At 37.4% G+C, this 19,394-nt stretch overlaps 2 protein-coding genes across 3 annotated transcripts in view; both read left to right on the forward strand.

Moving 5' to 3' along the window:
* Nucleotides 1-19,116, forward strand: part of LOC144203457 (forkhead box protein J3-like) — a 44,458-nt gene extending 25,342 nt beyond the window's left edge. For both annotated transcript variants that reach the window (XM_077726917.1, XM_077726925.1), the window contains exons 5-12: nt 5,228-5,329; nt 6,650-6,796; nt 8,411-8,615; nt 11,617-11,847; nt 13,022-13,123; nt 14,675-14,929; nt 15,162-15,290; nt 16,287-19,116. In XM_077726917.1, the coding sequence (XP_077583043.1) occupies nt 5,228-5,329; nt 6,650-6,796; nt 8,411-8,615; nt 11,617-11,847; nt 13,022-13,123; nt 14,675-14,929; nt 15,162-15,290; nt 16,287-16,408 (1,293 nt within the window). In that variant the 3' untranslated portion in view covers nt 16,409-19,116. The remainder of the gene's footprint in view (nt 1-5,227; nt 5,330-6,649; nt 6,797-8,410; nt 8,616-11,616; nt 11,848-13,021; nt 13,124-14,674; nt 14,930-15,161; nt 15,291-16,286) is intronic.
* zmynd12 (zinc finger, MYND-type containing 12) overlaps nt 1-19,394 on the forward strand; it is a 151,585-nt gene that overhangs the window by 55,318 nt on the left and 76,873 nt on the right. The gene's annotated exons all lie outside the window — the stretch shown is intronic.

Consider the following 19,394-nt stretch of genomic DNA (forward strand, 5'->3'; position numbering starts at 1 on the left):
TGTGTCTTTTTTGTACGTCTGGTCCTTCTACCAAAGTTCTTTTGCTCCCAACTCCAGTAGGAGGCATGCAGGCTTCAATTGGGCTCGCGATGACAGACTACACCAGGGGTGTCAAACTTCCTTTGGTCTGCGGGCCGAATACCGCTTAATTTGAGATCAAGCGGGCCGGACCAGGAAACTCATTGCAAAATTACATAGAACTAACAATAAGACCACTTTTTTCCTTTTCATTAGTCACTAATACTAATAATTAGTGCAAATAATGAGTAAATTATCAAAATGTTTATAAAAAGAATTTTCCTTTTACATTATGAACAATATATTATGAACAAGAGAATAACATAAGAACGTAAATAAACGTCAATTCACGTTGTTTGCACGAACTAAAACACTGCGCCCCGAGCAGATAATACAAGAACTACACATTTTAAAGAAAATTCATATTTTTCTATACAATGCAGCTTTCTTCACCGGGCCGTACCAAACCACCAGACGGGCCGGATCCGGCCCGCGGGACATATGTTTGACACCCCCGGACTACTCAATCATAATGTTTGAAGGTAAAAGACAGAAGAAGCCTAAAAAATGACGGCAAAGGGTGAAAGGAGAGCATCCAGAGAGAAATTAGATGATGAGACGGAGAGGAAAAAGTCATGCTGCAAGGAGAAATAGATAACAAGGAGATGAGGGAGTAGAGGGAGAGTATTTCGGTCTTATGTTCCAGTTAATTACCACGCAAGGCCTAAGGCTGCCGTTAGGCATATTTTCTTCACCGGGGATTTTTTTCTTCCCTTTTTTAAATTACAAACATTAATTAATTCACAGGCTTGTCATCTCGTCTTATACGGATGGGCCCTTCGACCCTTTTTTCTTATGCCTCGCTTACACTGCTGGCAGACATTCTGCGGGCTGTCACAAGGGCTGAGGCAAGGCAGAAGGGTTTTAAGTGGTTTATCATCAGCAAAGGGAGGGGAAAAAAAAGGTTTGCTAAATATGTCTGACTGCTTTTACGCTTTTAAGGAGTCAGCGTGTAGGGGGGCTAAATAGCGGGTGGATGCGTGCATTGTCTAAAGGTGTAGACTGGCAGTCTACCTGCATCACTGAGCTTAATCACACTCTTTATTTGTATCTCTCTGGGCCTGTCTACCACCACTCAATTACCTTCTTTTTCCCTTCTTCCTCTTGCTTCGGCATCCCTTCTTTGTAACAGTCTCCACCAGGGAGACAGCATCCTGTTTCTTTGGGAGTTTATCATAAATTAAAGATTGCATTGTTACCAACCAATCCTCTTACTGTAAGCAGTTTGGGATGGCAGCACAGAAAGCAGCCTTGAACCCAGAAAGGAGTCTAGCTATAAAAAAAAAATATATATATAATCCACCTTTTTCTTTTTACATTTTTTTTGCCTGATGTCACATTTGCCTTTCATTGATCTTAGGTGAGTTCTTCGATTTATTTTAACCCAGTGGTGTCAAAAATATGGCCCGCGGGCCGCATCCGGCCCGTCTGGTGGTTTGGAACGGCCCAGGGAAGAAAGCTGCATTCTATAAAAAAATATGAATTTTCTTTAAAATGTGTAGTTCTTGTATTATCTGCTAGGGGGCGCAGTGTTTTAGTTCGTGCAGACAACGTGAATTGACATTTATTAACGTTCTCATGTTATTCTCTTGTTCATAATTTATTGTTCATAATGTAAAAGGAAAATTCTGTTAATAAACATTTTGATTTACTCATTCTTTGCACTAATTATTAGTATTAGTGACTAAAACAAAGGAAGAAAGTGGGCTTATTGTTAGTTCGATGTAATTTTGCAATGAGTTTACTGGTTCGGCCCGCTTGATCTCAAATTAAGCTGTATTCGGCCCGCAGACCAAAGGGAGTTCGACACCCCTGTTTTAACCCGTTCTCAGGACGCAATGCAATGAACTCCTTTTAAATACATGTGCCACGCTTGAATAATGCATGAGGATGCTCTGATGCATCTTAGTGAGCGTGATGTGTTCATTTTGTGGGTCGCTTAAGTGTCCGGCAATTTAAATGAAGCGCGTCTCAAAGTGTTCACACAGTTGCAGCCGCCGGCATTATGGTGATTCAAGAGGATCCCAACGTAATCATAAATTTGGAGCATTCCGACATTCTTATAAGCAATGTCACCTTTGATTCTGTCCTCCATTTTACTCTCGCCCTTCTCTTCTTATTTCTAAATAAGAAAAATCATATTTGACCAATGCTTTTGCATTGGCATCAATGGGGAAAACACTCAATACTGTCCCTGAATTCATGCAACGGAATATAATGTAATCCTGTAGACTATTACGTAGTATTTAATGCATTGTGGTACTTTGAACATTTAAAGAATGACTATTATTTGATCAAAAATAAATATATGTGCTTGATTTCAAAACATTTTATAGGGGTTACCAAATCGGTTGTCGAGGGCTGCTGTGGGTCCTGGTTTTTGTCCCAATCCATCTAATAGAGACAGTTTAACTGTAGACAGAGTTTTTTATATAACTGAAAACACTAGTTTGGTGAAAATTTGTCCTCATGTTGGTTTCGAATAAAATCCTGCATCCACTGTGGCCAAATTTATAATTGTTTGGAGGCCCCTGTTTTAGAGATTTCGAGCCGTATCCAGGCATTACCTTTAAGCTAACACAGGCTATTCCTAGGTGTCCCAAATCTCTCAGAACACAGAAATATATATTTTCTCCCACTTCGAGAAAAAATCTGAATGGAAATTAATCAAAAATTAATCAAAAATGCTTGCTCTATCGTGATTGCTTTAAGCGTTTCGACTTTCTTCCTATGTGATGAACTATATTCTCTTTTTATTTGGTTTACACTAAATAACAACAACTATTTACAACTCCTCATTTCCACCCAGTGTGGCTAATTCCTTCATCTTGTGTCCAGTACAGCTTTCAAGACAAAATCTTGCTGCTCCTCTCCTTTGGAGTTGTACCTGAATGTAGTATTATGCATCTTCCGACATCATTGTGTGGACCTTTTACATCCTTTAAAGTCGCAGTATATGTAGCATACTTTAATTTGTTCAAGAGTACTTGATGCAGTTCGAACATCTACAGACAATTTTAACACTTAGAAGTGCGATTTTGATTCAACATCTCTTATATGTCAGTTGTAAAAGCAATTGTTTACATAGGACTAGTTTCTTCCCCACACAGACCTGTCCTCAGATATGAGAAATCTCACAGGAAACTTTACTGTTGGGAGACCTTGAAAAATGACTTTTTAATCTCCCCATAAAAGATACACATTTGATAGGCCAATAACTTAAAGATAATAGGAAGTAGAGTAATTCTGAAAGTGGATTTTGAAAGCTTGTTCCAGATTTACAATGTATGCCAAATATCTTTACCTTTGTCACATGAAACACAAGATATTGACCTTCAAAAAGCCTATAATTTTAAATTTGCGCATCACAAGTTTGGCATGGCACTAACTAATTTAAGGGGGCTGTATCTATGAAATCAATATGAGTCTAGAAATGGGAACATTTGTATACTTCATTTAGGATGTGCTTCCTACTTTGGGATTGAATTGCAGTGTAAATAGAAGACACACTAAAGTAGAGAAGGTAAATAACCATATGTGCCTGAATTTTGTGGATCCACATTTGGAGCTGAAGAACCTGGTGATGTCTAAGTACTTTTTTTTTTCCAATGTTGGCATGTTTTCTTAAGTTATGGTAGTTGGGAGTGACCAACAACCGTAGCGCATAACAGTACTGAGGGTCATGGTAAGTTTATTTGGGGCTCTTACATGTTTTATTAGGTAGAGCTTAGCATCATACTTTTGCTCCGTTGTCCTTTACAAGTTTACAGGACCTTTTTTTTTTAAACAAAGCACTATAATATGGATAATTTATGACCAGTGGATTGCATTTGGGTCTGTTCCCTTTGTTTGAGAGGGAGGAGCATTGAGTATAACAAGGGTGTCAAACTCGGGTTGGTTCGCGAGGGGGAAATAACGTCAACTCCATTTCACCTGGGCCGGACCATTTTAGATATACTATTGAGATATAGTAAAAATATATTTAAAATCAGAGAAAAAGACATGGATCAAAAGCCCAAAAAATTCTCTTTTTGTAATCGCTATAAATAAAAAAAAATTCTTGGTATGGGAAAAGGTATTTTAATCATTTATTTTTCATTTTAAAAGGAAACTAAATATTTTTATCATTTTCAACATTAAAATGGAAGACTGGATATATTTTTTCAGTTATTTTTTAGATTTTACAAAATGCTATTTGAACTAAAAACACAAAATTGGATGACAAAATTGCAAGTATTGATTTAAAAGGGAAAAATTAGGAAATTTAATATACACATAATCATTGGAATTTGGTCATAAATCGAAAGTCAACATTCATGATATACTTTCTCGGCCCACATAAAATGATGCGGCGGGCCAGATTCGATTTTTATAATGTAGATTGCAAGTCATGCACCAACCGCTTTGCAACAAATTATTGTTTTTATGTGTATGTTTTATTAACAAGCTTTAAAAAAATTGTTAACTTGTTAAATCATAGTACCTAGGCATTGCGCATATATTGTTTCTTTTATGCCTGACCCAGAAACAACATGATTTTTTATTTTAATGTTCCTGGCAATTGCAGTGTCAGATTAAACAACATTGTATCATGATGTCCCAGTGTGTTTTGAAATTGACAAATTGTCAACTTGCAAACTACCTGATTTTGGCCTGCTACCAAGAAATGCACAGTCCAACTGCCAACAACTATGAACTAGATTCTATTAGCTCCTATAAATATCATGGTTTCTGGCTAGATGATTAATTTTCTTTTAACTCTTATAATCTTATCCTACAGGGTAAAATTAAGGTTATATTAGGCTTCCTTTACTTGATACAAGACTTTATTCACACGTTCTGCACACACTTTGGTGAAGATGATCATACTGCCTATATTCGATGATGGTGATAAACTAAATATAATCCAAATGTAAAAGATATTATTGGGAATTTGTTTCATAGTTGACCAATGTCTTTAAATGTATTGTGTTTGGGGAATTGTCAATAAATTATCAATAAAATCTCAATGTCCATCCAAAATGTTACGTTTTTACCTTAAATCAGTCAGTGTGAACTGTGAAAAATAAACACCAATTTTATCTTGCATTTACTGTAATGTTTAATACAGTGTGAATTACAAAAATATATATTTCTTTCCTCATTGCAGGCATCCACCCCTTATAGTTTGGAGTCAGAATCTCTGCGAATGGACTGTATCATGTCAGGAGGAACGTCTCCTACTCTGGCCATTAATACCGTGACAAACAAGGTAGGACTTGTATGGCAATGGCCAATTTAAATTGAGAGAAACCAAATCAGTGCTGTATTATTCTATCAAAAATAATCATAAAAAAACACTTAATACTGTCATATGGCACTTGCTTTTACATATTGAACCTTTAGTTTAGCGTGTATTCCTCTTCTTTTGACACGCATTTGCTTCATTTATTGTTAGTACTACTAAGAACAGTATTAGTACTATTAATATATTTTATGGTTGCAATTTTACGTATGATAACTGATAAAGCACGCATTGGTGGACATTCTACAACACGCTTAATTAACATAATGCACTGTATACAAATAGTGAGACTTGAAATTTAATTGGCAAACTTAACCTTAACTTAACTTATTAGTTGACGTATTACAAATTTGAGTTGAATTGCTACAAAATCAAGATATATGATGAAAGTAATTGCTTCTTCATTGTTCAAGCTTACTTAATAAACCTTTTCCAATTTAGTTCATCAAAGTCTGTGATAAAATTACAATATAGAGAAGATGAAAGGCAGACAAATATGTAAACATTAAAAGATTATTGCTTTCCTCGCACATTTCAGTGTATAACACAGCTGCCAGTTTGTCATGATTTTCAAGGGCAAATGTTTATATACACTGACACACTTTACTGTGACTCAATGAATGGAAGGATGATCTCCTCCCACATTCCTGACAAAGAAGTGGCCACAAATGTGTCACATATTCATCAATTAGCATTTGCAGTTAAGCATATCGAAAGAATCTCTTAAATCACCTGTTATCAAATACATGTGCCTCTACATATGCCTCATTTATCACAGTCTAGGGCTCATCCTTCGACTAAGTCAGATGTATAGACCCCTCCTATGACCTTGGAAAGCACAAGTGAAAGAAAGAGGGAATGCATGGTGTTCTGTTTAAATGCAAACCTCAAAATCTACTCTTAAATCACAATGCCGATAATTCAAACTACTTGACTGCATGGCACACTTTGATGTACTTGTACCTGTGCTTATTGCCTCAGTCAGAGGCTTTGTTTTCTCATTTGTCTGAGCAATTAATTGTAGCGGCAGGGCACCTCTGATGCAGTTTCACACCTCTTGACAACACAACTGAACACGATTTGGGATTGATCACCATCCCGAGGCATTGCTTCTAAAAGCCTTGCAATTGGTGGCTATTAAATAAAATGCACGTATTAGCTACTAACATCAACAGTGGTTAAAGAGGAGATTAAACCACAGTCAATCACCACTTGGAATGGCTGTCTGTCTATAAAGGTGACATTGTAAAGTGATTTTAAGGTACCTGTGTGCATACATATGTGCAGGTTGCATTATACAGCCCGGAAGCTGACGACTGCGAGAGTCCCAACAGCCTGAGCACCAGTCTCTCTGAACAGAGCATGACATCCATCAACCTGAACAACATGAACTCTACAGTGAGCAATGGCAACAGCATACATGGCTACACACCAGTAAGAGATTACACTTTATTTTAAGGATTCTCTCATGCAATGTTCCCTCTAATTTTCCGTTGGTCTGGGCAGAAAGACAACTTCCCTGAGCGCACTGAGTACCAGTGTGAGCGACATCATCATTGCTCGCTATGGGCAGACCAGTATCACACCTGCCATAAGGAGGTGCATGTCAATGTTTCCTCTAATTTTTCATGTAAAACATGCTGTAAAACACAAAAAAACATAAGAGTGGACAGAGGTACTGCCGCGTAAACGGCGCCATCTAGGGGAGAGGGGTAAAAAAAGTTTGGATTTTATTTACTGCGCGCCATATGATTGCTGCTGCGCAGAGAAGACAAGAGTAATGCGCAATTGCGCATGCGCTGAGCTTAGAGGGAACATTGCTCTCATGTGATCTCCTGCCAAATAACATTCCTGCTTTGGTTCAGCACAATAATATGCAAAGTATAGTAAAGTATTTGTACACTTTACTTAAGTATTTGTATACTTTACTATACTACTTTGATTGGTTGGACACAGCAACTATCTTTTCCTGCTCCCATGATGCAATGCTGGCTTTTCCCAAATTATCCAGCCCTGTAAATCAAATATAAACTGCGAGTCAGAAAATACTTTTTTCCCCTTGAAGTGGAGCACTAAGAAAAATATCTGTCAATTACATTTCCCTTGTAACTGTTGCTCCGTTTCTTAACATCTATCAATTTTCTGTGCTCACCTTCCAACTGCATGGGCAAAGTTTAGTGCAAAAGCTCTTCTATCTTATTGACATCTCATTTCATGAAGCCGTGGCCGATAGGGAATGTGTTAGCAAATTGGTCATTTTGAAATGAAAAACAAATGATTAAAAATGTTTCCCTTACAATGACAAAAATAACTCAAATAAACATGGTTTTTAATATTGCTTTTAATCCAGTTCTTTTAATCCATTTGTTAAAAAAAAATCTAAATATTATATCTAAAATGGTCAGGCCCACATGGAACCGAGTTGACGTTAAAGCGGCCCGTGAACCAACCCGATTCTGACACCCTTGCTCTAAACCAGGGGTGTTAAACTCCCTTTGGTCTGCGGGCCGAATACAGCTTAATTGGAGATCAAGCGGGCCGGACCAGTAAACTCATTGCAAAATTACATAGAACTAACAATAAGCCCACTTTTTTTCCTTTGTATTAGTCACTAATACTAACAATTAGTGCAAAGAATGAGTAAATTATCAAAATGTTTATTAACAGAATTTTCCTTTTACATTATGAACTATATATATATTATGAACAAGAGAATAACATAAGAACATGAATAAATGTCAATTCATGTTGTCTGCACGTACTAAAACACTGCGACCCCTAACGGATAATACAATAAATACAAATTTTAAAGATTTTTTTTATTTTTATACAATGCAGCTTTTTCCCCCGGGCCGTACCAAACCACCAGACGGGCCGGATCCGGCCCGCGGGCCATATGTTTGACACCCCTGCTCTAAACAATTCAATTATAATTACTATACAAATCATAAAGATTATGACCATCATACTGTGGTAGCCTACAATTTTTGTAAAACCCGATCTATCCAACACTTAACAACATTTCTTTCTATCCTCCATTTATCACAGGTTAGTAGTCACTCAGAGCCTTCATCCCAGTCCTTGAGTCTCCAGCCGTCCACGCGTCCTGCACCCCCTCCTCCACAACCCCAGTACGCTCTGCCTGTCCCAGAGTCCCGGGACAAACACCTTTGCTTCTCAGACTTTGAAGACCTCAGTTCATCCCTCCGTAGCTTGTATAAGTGTGTCTTTGAGCAGTCGTTCTCACAGCAAGGTGGGTGTTAGTCCTTGTCTCGTTGGTAGGCTACACTTTATCTCTTCGTGTTTTTCCCCTGTCGGACGTCTATGCTTACACTCATTCCCTGCAGAGGAAGAGAAAAAAAAAATGGGTGAGTGGAGGGGAGAGCTGCATGTCAGGCTTCTTGCACATAATTAACTGTCAAGCTTAAGCTCTTGAAATTGATGCGCAACTTTAATATTGCTTTCACAGCACGGGAAGCGTTGCTGCATTAACCCCCCTTTGCACACGCTACCCTGCCTCTATTGTATTTTAATAAACAAACAATCTGCTGTTCCGCATATCTGCATTTTACGGCCCGCTCAGTCAAACGAGCAAAGGCAATTAAGAGCGAAGAATTCATCGGAAGGCGAGAAAAAGACATACACATCTGCAGCTTTGATAGAAGCTAATTAGATTGCTTCTAAAGTTTGTGAAGCATCTCGCTAATTGCTTCCTGAAGCTTTCAGGTCACCCGGCCTCCTCCCACTTGGGCCTTCCTCGTATCCCTCAACCCTCTGATCAACTTTCCCTCTCGCTACCAACATTGCCCCCAGAGGCACAAATCTTCTTACACATTGGAGATTGATGCACTCTGTTAGTTTCACCATAAATTGGGGTTTCCTCAAATTTATAGTCTGAGATCCACATTAAGGAGGAAAGTACATTCGTGTTTTATTGAAATGAAATCAAATAAAGTTCAGAACATAAAAAACAAGAAAGCAAACCTAACAAAACAAATGTAGTGACCATGACAGCTTTTACTCAAATATAAAGCTTTTTGCTCATCACATAGTGTTACTCATATTTATTATATAATATTATACATATATTTAATACTGACCTTGCTTGAGATAGCAAACTGGAAGCAAAAAAGTAAAAGAAAATACAATGATAGTGATACTTTATTAGATACTTGGTATAGACATGCTTTTGTATTCTATTTTCATTTCCTTTAAAAAAAATGCACATTCATTATAATTAATAATGATTTAAAAAAAATTGTACATCTTGAACTTTCTGGTCTAGAAAAAAATAATGTGAAGAATTAATTAACTACCGTATTTTCACGACTACAAGGCACACTTAAAAGTCTTAAATTTTCTCCAAAATAGACAGTGTGGCTTATAATCCAGTGCGCCTTATATATGGAAAAAACAGAAAACCAAAAACGAAAAACCACCACTGCCGGATATTAAAAAAACACAAACGCCTGAACTGAAACAATACTGTTAAATATGCAGATGCCATCTTAGTTTACAAAATCTTCCATCATATAGCTCCTCCCCCACTGCAAGATTTTATACAAAAAAATCCAAAACACCAACAATGGCTGGCTCTATAAGTGACTGTAAAGTAGTGAGTGCTTCATACCTGGAAGTCAATAGCAATTCCCGTATTTTCAGGACTATAAGGCACACTTAAAAGTCTTACATTTTCTCCAAAATAGACAGTGCGCCTTATAATAGAGTGCGCCTTGTGATACAGTGCGCCTTGTGATACAGTGCGCCTTGTGATACAGTGCGCCTTGTGATACAGTGCGCCTTATAATACAGTGCTCCTTATAATACAGTGTGCCTTATATATGGAAAAAATGTCATTCATTGAGGGTGCGCCTTATAGTCGTGAAAATACGGTACTACATATTGTAAATCCAACTAATCATAAATGACTAATAGTACAATCACCTCTGAAGTTAAATTAAAAGACATTCATTTGATCTTAAAAGCTATAATCTTCAAGCATAAAATAGCAATCAGAATAAATGCAATGAAGTAAAGGCCTCATAAAAAATAGTACAATGGATGAATGAGCACTGAAGCGATGAGGAAGTTGGCAGGGAGCAAAGGAGACAAAAGACTTAATAAAACAAAAACACTTTTATAGCCATATAAAGTGGAACAACTCCCTGTTGGCAGCAGTGAACAGTCCCACTCAAGGACTCGTCACACTCATGAACTGACGGTCACAAAAAGAGTCACCGTTCTCTTTGGATTATTTCAGTGTTCTTTGATGAGATTTGATCTGTGTAGTTCAGACAGCTGCTGTCAGCTCTTGCGAAGGGTAGAGTACCTACCAATTGACAAGAGGTCGACAAGGTGTGCCAACATACATGCGACAAGTCAGCCACGTTTACAAAGGAGTTTTAATCATCCTTTTTTAGGCAAAATCAAACAAAACATCATCCAGTAATGTCGCCATGAAAAGTATTTACAAAATTATGAATAGTACTTATTTTCTTAGCTTTTCGGTTAGGACAGAGGTGTGCAAACTTTTCAGTCCGGGGCCACATTGACTTTAAAAATTTGACAGATGGGCCCGGGTCAGCACAAGATACGATACATATAAAAAAGTGCATCCGTTAACGGCATATTAGAAAGAGAAACAGAAAAAAAGGACTAAAGTATTAAAATACTCATCACTCATCATTAAAGTAAAAAGTATAAAGTTCAAAGTAAAAAGGAATGTATTAAGAAATGTTAAAATGTAATTTAAAAAAGATAGAGGGTCTGTAAAACACGAAAAACAAATAAGAGTGGACAGAGCTACTGTCACTGGCTTCCGTGTGACGGCGCCATCTTGAAAAAAAAAAACATTATTTGGACAACGTCGGCGGGCCGGATCAAAAGGCTTCGCGGGCGGGATGTGGCCCGCGGGCCGTAGTTTGCCCAAAAGCTAGGACCATCACAGTTTTCTGAAATACGGCCCAAGCAATATGTATTTGGAAATGTTAAACGTAGTAATATTTTCCAATTTTTGTAGAATGTTTCAAATTACTTGGTACACAGGTTTTAGATTAAAATCAAAAGTTTTTTTCTAGGTTTATATTATGCTTGCCATTTCTCACACTACATACCCTATTGTAGGAAAAATATGTGATGCTTATAAAAATCTGAATAAGCTGTAAATTTGTCATGAATTATCAGGATTGTTCACAAATATAAAACGAGATTTCAAAATCTCTTGGTTATGACAACGTGCTTTTCAATCTTAACAGCTTTAATGGTAATGCCCGGCGACTCGAACCACTCGACGCGGACTGCCTGCTCCTACCAGCACTCACCTGGCACAGGGAATGGCGGCAGTGGAGGCACGGTGGGTGGTGGCCACCATCATCAACAACATAATCACCACCATGCCCACCATCCTCAGCATCATCTCTCCACCATTGGACGGCACGGATCTCTTTCTCAACAGAGCCACGGTGGACAGAGTTGTCCTTCAACAGGTGAGCCTTACTGTGTATATACTTAACTATAAATTCTTAGGAATGTGTCCATTTTATTCAATAATTTAAATGGCAATCAAATTCAAAAGAGGCCCAATGGACTATAAATCCCTACATTTCACAGAAATCAACAATATTCCCCGAGATAAAATACCCCTCAGTCTGGTAACTTGGAAAAAAATGAAGTCACTTTCACTAGGAACCACTGATGAAAGTTAACTGTCTCAATACTTAACAGGCGGAAATTCAGTTGTGCACGTCACCTCTTTTTCAGTGTTGTTTGATTTTTCAATTTTCAGAGCTATAAATTAAGCTAAACTGGATCTGATCTGTCCATCTCATGTCTCCCTTGCATGTTTTTATTTGTTTTACTGATTCTAGTTAAAGCAATACAGTTTGCCTGTTAAAATAATATATTATGTTTCATATTTAATAGATATTGATGGTGCTCAATGCCATGCAGTGTCACACATTCCTATATATGTGTCTTTCCCTACACTTCATTGCTTTTTAGACATTATTCCACCCTTGTTCATGGCTCACAGAGGTTCATATAACATAAGCACCATGTTTCATAATGTGATTCCAGCTCTTTTTTGTCCCCTCATTTTGTGTATTAGCACTAAAGTTATTTAACCGCTGTAACAGTGACATCTATTCAGATATGAATTAGAAATTTTAAGAGACTAGTGCTCACTTGTTTTTGTTATGAGGCATAAACACTTTTTGTATTGTTGGTAGTGTTGGAAAGTAGCTTTACATTTTAATTTTGCACAAAGGCAAAGCTAAGACTTGAGTCATATATTTTTCTGTACAGCTGCACCTCCTTGTGGTGCACTGTAGAACTGATTTCCAAGCAGAACATTAATTATCATCATTTCTGTTCTCCACAAATATTTCTGTAAGGTCTTTTTTCCTCAAAATATTCCTCAAATGAATTTAACAAAGTCCAATGCGTTACTACCCAACTCTGGAAATAAAGTTTAGAATAATTTTTATTTCAAACTGTGAATTATTTTGAAAGTTTATTTATATTATACATGAGTCGATAACATTAAAATAAAGCATATACAACTAACATTACATTCAAAGTTCCCTCCAGTACTAAGCTCCTGCACACTGGATCTACATTTGTAAACATTTAATACACTTCTTATTTACTTCTTTCTTACAGGCATGACTTCAGACTGGTACCCAAACCTGAACTGGTTAAAGGAGAGCTGCCGCATCGCAACAAGCTACAATTGGGCTGACGTTGACCTCTCTCCTTTTCAAAGTAAACACACTTGCACCAACGGCAAATTTTCTTTGAATCTTATCTAATCTTTTTGTTTTTATGTTTGCTTTTATTTTTACCATTTTACCAACAAAACTCCAATTGACCCCTTCCTTTTGATTCTCATTATACTATATAATGAGAACTATAAACTATGATTTTTTTAAATAGGTCTGCCCTTGAGGCACACTATTATAAAAATGTAATGGTATTGGCCTATTAAAGGTTTATTAGTGTTGGTCTTAAGTTGCTACTTAGTTGTTACTTTTTATCTATTTCCACTTTGTTCTCTCTCTATCTCATTCTCACTCACTCATCCACTCTTAATTTTGTGATGTAAATAATCTAATGAAGGCCGTGTCAATAACAGCCTCTTATCCCGGTCAGTGCACAAAGCCGACAACATCCAAGCATGACGAATGATGACAGCTGGTCCCATAATACCCAGCCCGACTCCATAATTTTCTGTCCCCCTATAATACTGTTGTACTTGACCCTTCTGACACTGCCATCACACAATCCAGCAAGGCTGGATAAACCATATAGAGCAGGCAGCTCAATTGAGACTCACGCAGAATACAATAAATATGTGGACAAAAAAGAGAAATTATCACAGACAGGGGTTGTCTAAGCTGAGTGAATATGAGCTGCTCCATTAAATTGAAGAGCAAAGCAGTGTGGGTTAGGGTTAGGGTTTCGGGTTAGGGTTAGGGTTAGGGTTAGGGTTAGGGTTAGGGTTAGGGTTAGGGTTAGGGTTAGGGTTAGGGTTAGGGTTAGGGTTAGGGTTAGGGTTAGGGTTAGGGTTAGGGTTAGGGTTAGGGTTAGGGTTAGGGTTAGGGTTAGGGTTAGGGTTAGGGTTAGGGTTAGGGTTAGGGGTTAGGGTTAGGGTTAGGGGTTAGGGTTAGGGTTAGGGTTAGGGTTAGGGTTAGGGTTAGGGTTAGGGTTAGGGTTAGGGTTAGGGTTAGGGTTAGGGTTAGGGTTAGGGTTAGGGTTAGGGTTAGGGTTAGGGTTAGGGTTAGGGTTAGGGTTAGGGTTAGGGTTAGGGTTAGGGTTAGGGTTAGGGTTAGGGTTAGGGTTAGGGTTAGGGTTAGGGTTAGGGTTAGGGTTAGGGTTAGGGTTAGGGTTAGGGTTAGGGTTAGGGTTAGGGTTAGGGTTAGGGTTAGGGTTAGGGTTAGGGTTAGGGTTAGGGTTAGGGTTCTAAGTGCATTATACAACCCTATCGGCAACCAAAAGTCCAGGAACCAAAAGACAAACATAAATGCGTGTATATTTTGTCAAAAATTGTACTGTCTAATTCTGTATTTTCTTATGAAAAGTGGGCCAAAATACTTTGTGACATTCTGGTTTCATTAAGAAATTTGCCGTGATAATACCTTTAAAAAAACAAAAAAAAAACCTATACTTTTTATCAGGTGTTTTCATTTTTTTTTAAATAAATATAATTACATTAGAACAATGCCAAATGTTAATATCAACTTTTTGGGGGGCATTTTAAAGTTGTCTAGCAACTATATTGCCCACGTGTGTACACATTCTGTCCTTCTGAGGCAGGCCTGAAGGAGAGCATGCAAGAGGCTGAGCTCAACAACTGGTCCCTAGATGCCACTCAGATAGCCGACCTGTGTTCTTCCATCAACCAGTTCTTTACGGCCACGGGTGTGATCCCACCTCAGGGCGCCGCCCTATCACAGCCTCACGTCACACAGCCAGCCACGGCGAGGCAACCACAACACCCGTCTCAGCCACACGGTGCCATGCACCCCAAGGCCATTCAGCACAATCAGCACGGCCAACTCATTCGGACAGGTCAGTACACATGCTTTCGTATTGCAATCAATTGACAAAGTATTTTTTGTTGTGGTTTTAGTAATTGACTGCAAAATAATACAATGATATTCATTACAGAATGGTTGCTGCAATTTGCTGGAAAACATGCCGCAGAATGCTTACAATATAAACACAGTAAACATGTGTGTGTGTCAAAGCAGTTTTCTGTAGGAAGTGTTATTCATTAGCCATTTTGTTTTCCCTACCACAGGGAACATGTACATGGACTCCAGGCGGAATATTTCTTCTCTGATGGGCCCACCCGGATACCCCCACATGCCTCCCATTAGCAACACAGCTCCTACCATGACAGTAGACTCTTCCATCACACTCATACCAGGTGTGCCTGATTTACTATTGTTACTTTGTTATGAGGAAAAGGGTAACTTCATTAGTGACTATGTTTATTAAGTTAAACTAGGAAAGACAGCCTTTACAATGATCAATATAGAAATAATGAAAACTTGTAATTCATATATTCATATTGAAAGGTGGCCCAGTGGTAACGTGGTTATCACTTCAGCCTTACAGTTCTGAGATCGATGCTGCAATCCCATGTTCTGAACTTCCTTAATTGAGTTGGAGTTGGCATGTTCTCCCTGGGCTTGTGTGGGTTCTTTCCAGCTATTCCGGTTTCTTCCCACATCCCAAAATCATACATTGTACGCTGGATTTTAACTCTAAATTCGTCTAGCTTGTGCCCTGCGACTGGCAATTTAGGGTGTCCCCCGCCTGGTGCTCATGGGCACATTGGCTGGGATATCCTCCTGAACACCCGCAACCCTTGTGAGGATAACCGGGTGCTCGGACGTTTGGTCGCCGGACAAATGGTGACATAGTTTACTGTTGAAACCACCTCTCAAAATTATATTCATGAGAGAGTTTAATATCTAAAAGAGAGAGTTTAATATCAAAGTACTGTTTAATATCTAAGTACTGTTTAGTATCTAAGCACTGTTGAAAACAGTAGATATTTAGATATTAAACTCTCTCTCATGAATATAATTTTAAGAGCTGGTTTAAACAGTACTTAGATATTAAACTCTCTCATGAATATAATTTTGAGAGCTAGTTTCAACAGTAAACTCTCTGTCACCATTTGACCGGCGACCAAAAGGGACCAAAAGACCGGCGACCAAACGTCTGGTCACGGGATAACCGGTACGGAAAATGAATGAGTGAATATAATGTTTAGGGTGTTACACTTTGCCTGTATCAAGTTGTTATCATGATAAAGACGCAAACAAAATTTTGCGACATCTTTGAGTGGAAAAATAATCTTGCTTTACTGTTTAGGATTGTTGCAAAATGAACTTTGCTTCTGGCTCGTTCCCAGGTCATCACAACCAACTGAGCCAGCAACAACAACACATGTTAGCGCCTGGACACTTCCAGGTAAGACGCATGCTTGCCACCGATGACATCCAGGATGACTTTGACTGGGACTCCATTGTTTGAACATAAATGAAGAGAGAAGGTGAGATGATGACAATAGTGACATGAGATCAAAAACATTGAAGACAATCCATAATTGGGAGTCTTTATTTTGGAGAATAGAACTGGAGACAATCAGTTAGCAAGTGGACCAAGTTGTAAAGCGTTGCCCCGGCCGGCATTGAGCCACTGCGGGTGATCGAGTTACTGAAACTGTCAAAACATATGTGATATTTTTTCTTTGTTTGTTTTCATCTGTTTTTTTACTCAGAACTATATGGGTCACACGTTAAAAACTAAAGCAAAAAAGAAATGCTCATCAAGTGGGAAGAAAATAGTTGTTTTTTTCAAGAAATTATTATCTTGCAAGCATACAGTTTTCTTTCAAATATTTTAATTGTTTAAATCTTCTATGTTCTTGCTAAAATCTCACATTTTGCCGATTTTGTGCTCATGCCAAAGACCTGTCGAAGTAAAAAGTCATTGTGCCAAGGAATTGAGGAGAAGGATCTTAATTTACATAAAGAATTAAACAACAATGGAATTCCACTATTCAAAATACACAGTTCATATCACAAGATAAGTGTTTTTCAGAAAAGATTACAAAATACAGCATTATTCTAAACAACTTTCCCCAAAATGGCACTTTTTCCATTTGGAAAATTAATGAAAATTGACTTTATTGTTGAAGAAATACACTGTCGTTTCCCTAAAGCTAGATTTTATTCCTTGAAATATGTAAATTTACTGGATTTATACTTGAACATATACAGCTTTTTTGAGTTTTTTTTCCCATAAGGACTGAAGACTTCACACTGAGTAAATAGTACATATTTTTCACTGGAAAAATGATCTTCCATCGTGGCCCTTCATATTTTGTTTCTAGCTAGCCTCAGCACATAAGCATATTTTTTATGCCAAACATGTATTTATTTCTTCTCACTTTCAACTGCAACTACTTGAGATTTTTTATCTCTCCAAAGGTTCGATTTGCTGGTACAGTGGTACCTTGAGATACAACCGAAATGTGTTCCGGGACTGAGCTTGCATGTTGATTTACTCATATCTCAAATCAATGTTTCCCATTGAAATGAACTAAAAAACTAATTAATTTGTTCCAACCCTATAAAAAAAAATTGGATTGGAAAAACATTTTTATTTGTTCTAATTTGCCATCTATTAGCAGAGTAACAAATAACTAGTGGTTATGATGTTTAATAGTAGTACTAAAATTAGACAGATTTTGCGGAAGGGAGAGAGAGAAGGGGACAAAGCGAGAGAGAGGGAGAGAGAAAGAGACTTTTTGAATGACACTGGAACAATGAAAAAAATGCAATACTCTGCCCAGTGCTCGTAGAGGCATTTAAACGAGGGAGTTGCGCCGAGATGATGTTCTCATAAGCAGCCTCTCTGTACGCTCGAATATCAAAATTTTACTCTTATCTCAAGACAAATATTTGCTCAACATTTTACTCGTGTCTCAAGGCAAATATTTGCTCAACATTTTACTCGTATCTCAAGGCAAATATTTGCTCAACATTTTACTCGTATGTCAAGTCAAATATTTGCTCGAAATTCCACTCGTATCTCAAATTGCTCATATGTCCAGGCACTCGTATGTCAAGGTATTACTGTACTATATTCGCATGAAGAGACATTGACAAGTGTATGTGTTTGTCGACACCTGCTGGTCGCAACCATCATTGTAACACATCTCAACACAAACCTATGCACAGCAAGTGGTGTTTTGACACCATCATTTTATATTACTTTAATCCTTTTTCATTGTAGCTGTGTCTGTCCTCTGCGTAGCTCAATGGTTTATGAAGTCGAGCTATTTGTGTTGTAATGTAACTACCATTTTCAGTTTCTGGTGAGACTCTGTTGACTGAAATTAGTCATCCAAAAAACAAAGCACGTGCCGTGAAAATATGATCCTTCAACATTCGGGGGCATTAAGGTATTTCTATTTTTGTCATTTTTTTTAAACAATACATAATAATTTTATTAATCACACCAGGCCAGCCATGACTACTTCTGCACAAGTACTGTAGAATATTAACTCATTCACTGTCATTGAGTGATGTCCAATTTATTTCAACTAGGAGGTTTGGCAGTGAACCCTCGGAAATCTCTCAAATTTTCAGGTAGCCAATGAATTATGCATATATCTTAATACCCAATCACAACAAAAGATGCTGCTTCGGGTTTAAAGGAAAATGTGATCAAGCTACAAAATACACCATTTTTAGGTTAGTTGTTTTTTTTCTTGTTCCATTGTGATTTTGTCTATATGAAAAAATACATTTTTTGTATACAACTTCACATTTGGCAAAAAAAAAAAGTATGCATACAAATATGGATGCACTAGTATGTGAAGTACAAAGTCATAGTGGTCTTGGGAAATTCTCTTCGGAGCTCAATCATTAATATTATCATTTTTGCCACTAATGCTGTATTACAGTAACCAGCATTATCTAATTTATGTGTGCATTGTTGTCCTTATGTAAATAACACTGTTTTTCCCTTTTTGTTTTTTTTTTGCGTAAAAAGAGAACAACATAGTGAAAAGAACAAAGTATTTTTATTTGTCCTCCAAAGAGACAGTGTGTAAATACTCATTATTTTGTACATATGTGATTTATGTGTGTCATGGATAATAATCTGTATGAGTCAACTGTTTCAAAGCTGTTTTAGTGTTTATTAAAACCTAATTGACCATTTTTACTCTCCTAACTTGCTATTGCTGCTATTACTTTACTTTTTTTGTGGTAATTTTACAAAATTCCAAACTTTATATCGTTAGTACAAATGAAAAAGTCCATGCAAAAATTAAGTGTTTATAAAGTGATAATAACACATTTAAAAAATAACTACATTTCTTGGTCATGTCAGACAGTCTTGGATGTTTTTAGGGTATAAACTTTAAAGATCACAATATTAGGTCATAACTAACAAGTAAAAACAACATTTTGTTCTTTCTCACTTGAATACATTTTTCAATGTTTTT

This window comes from Stigmatopora nigra, chromosome 1, assembly GCF_051989575.1.
Source record: "Stigmatopora nigra isolate UIUO_SnigA chromosome 1, RoL_Snig_1.1, whole genome shotgun sequence".
NCBI lineage: Eukaryota > Metazoa > Chordata > Actinopteri > Syngnathiformes > Syngnathidae > Stigmatopora > Stigmatopora nigra.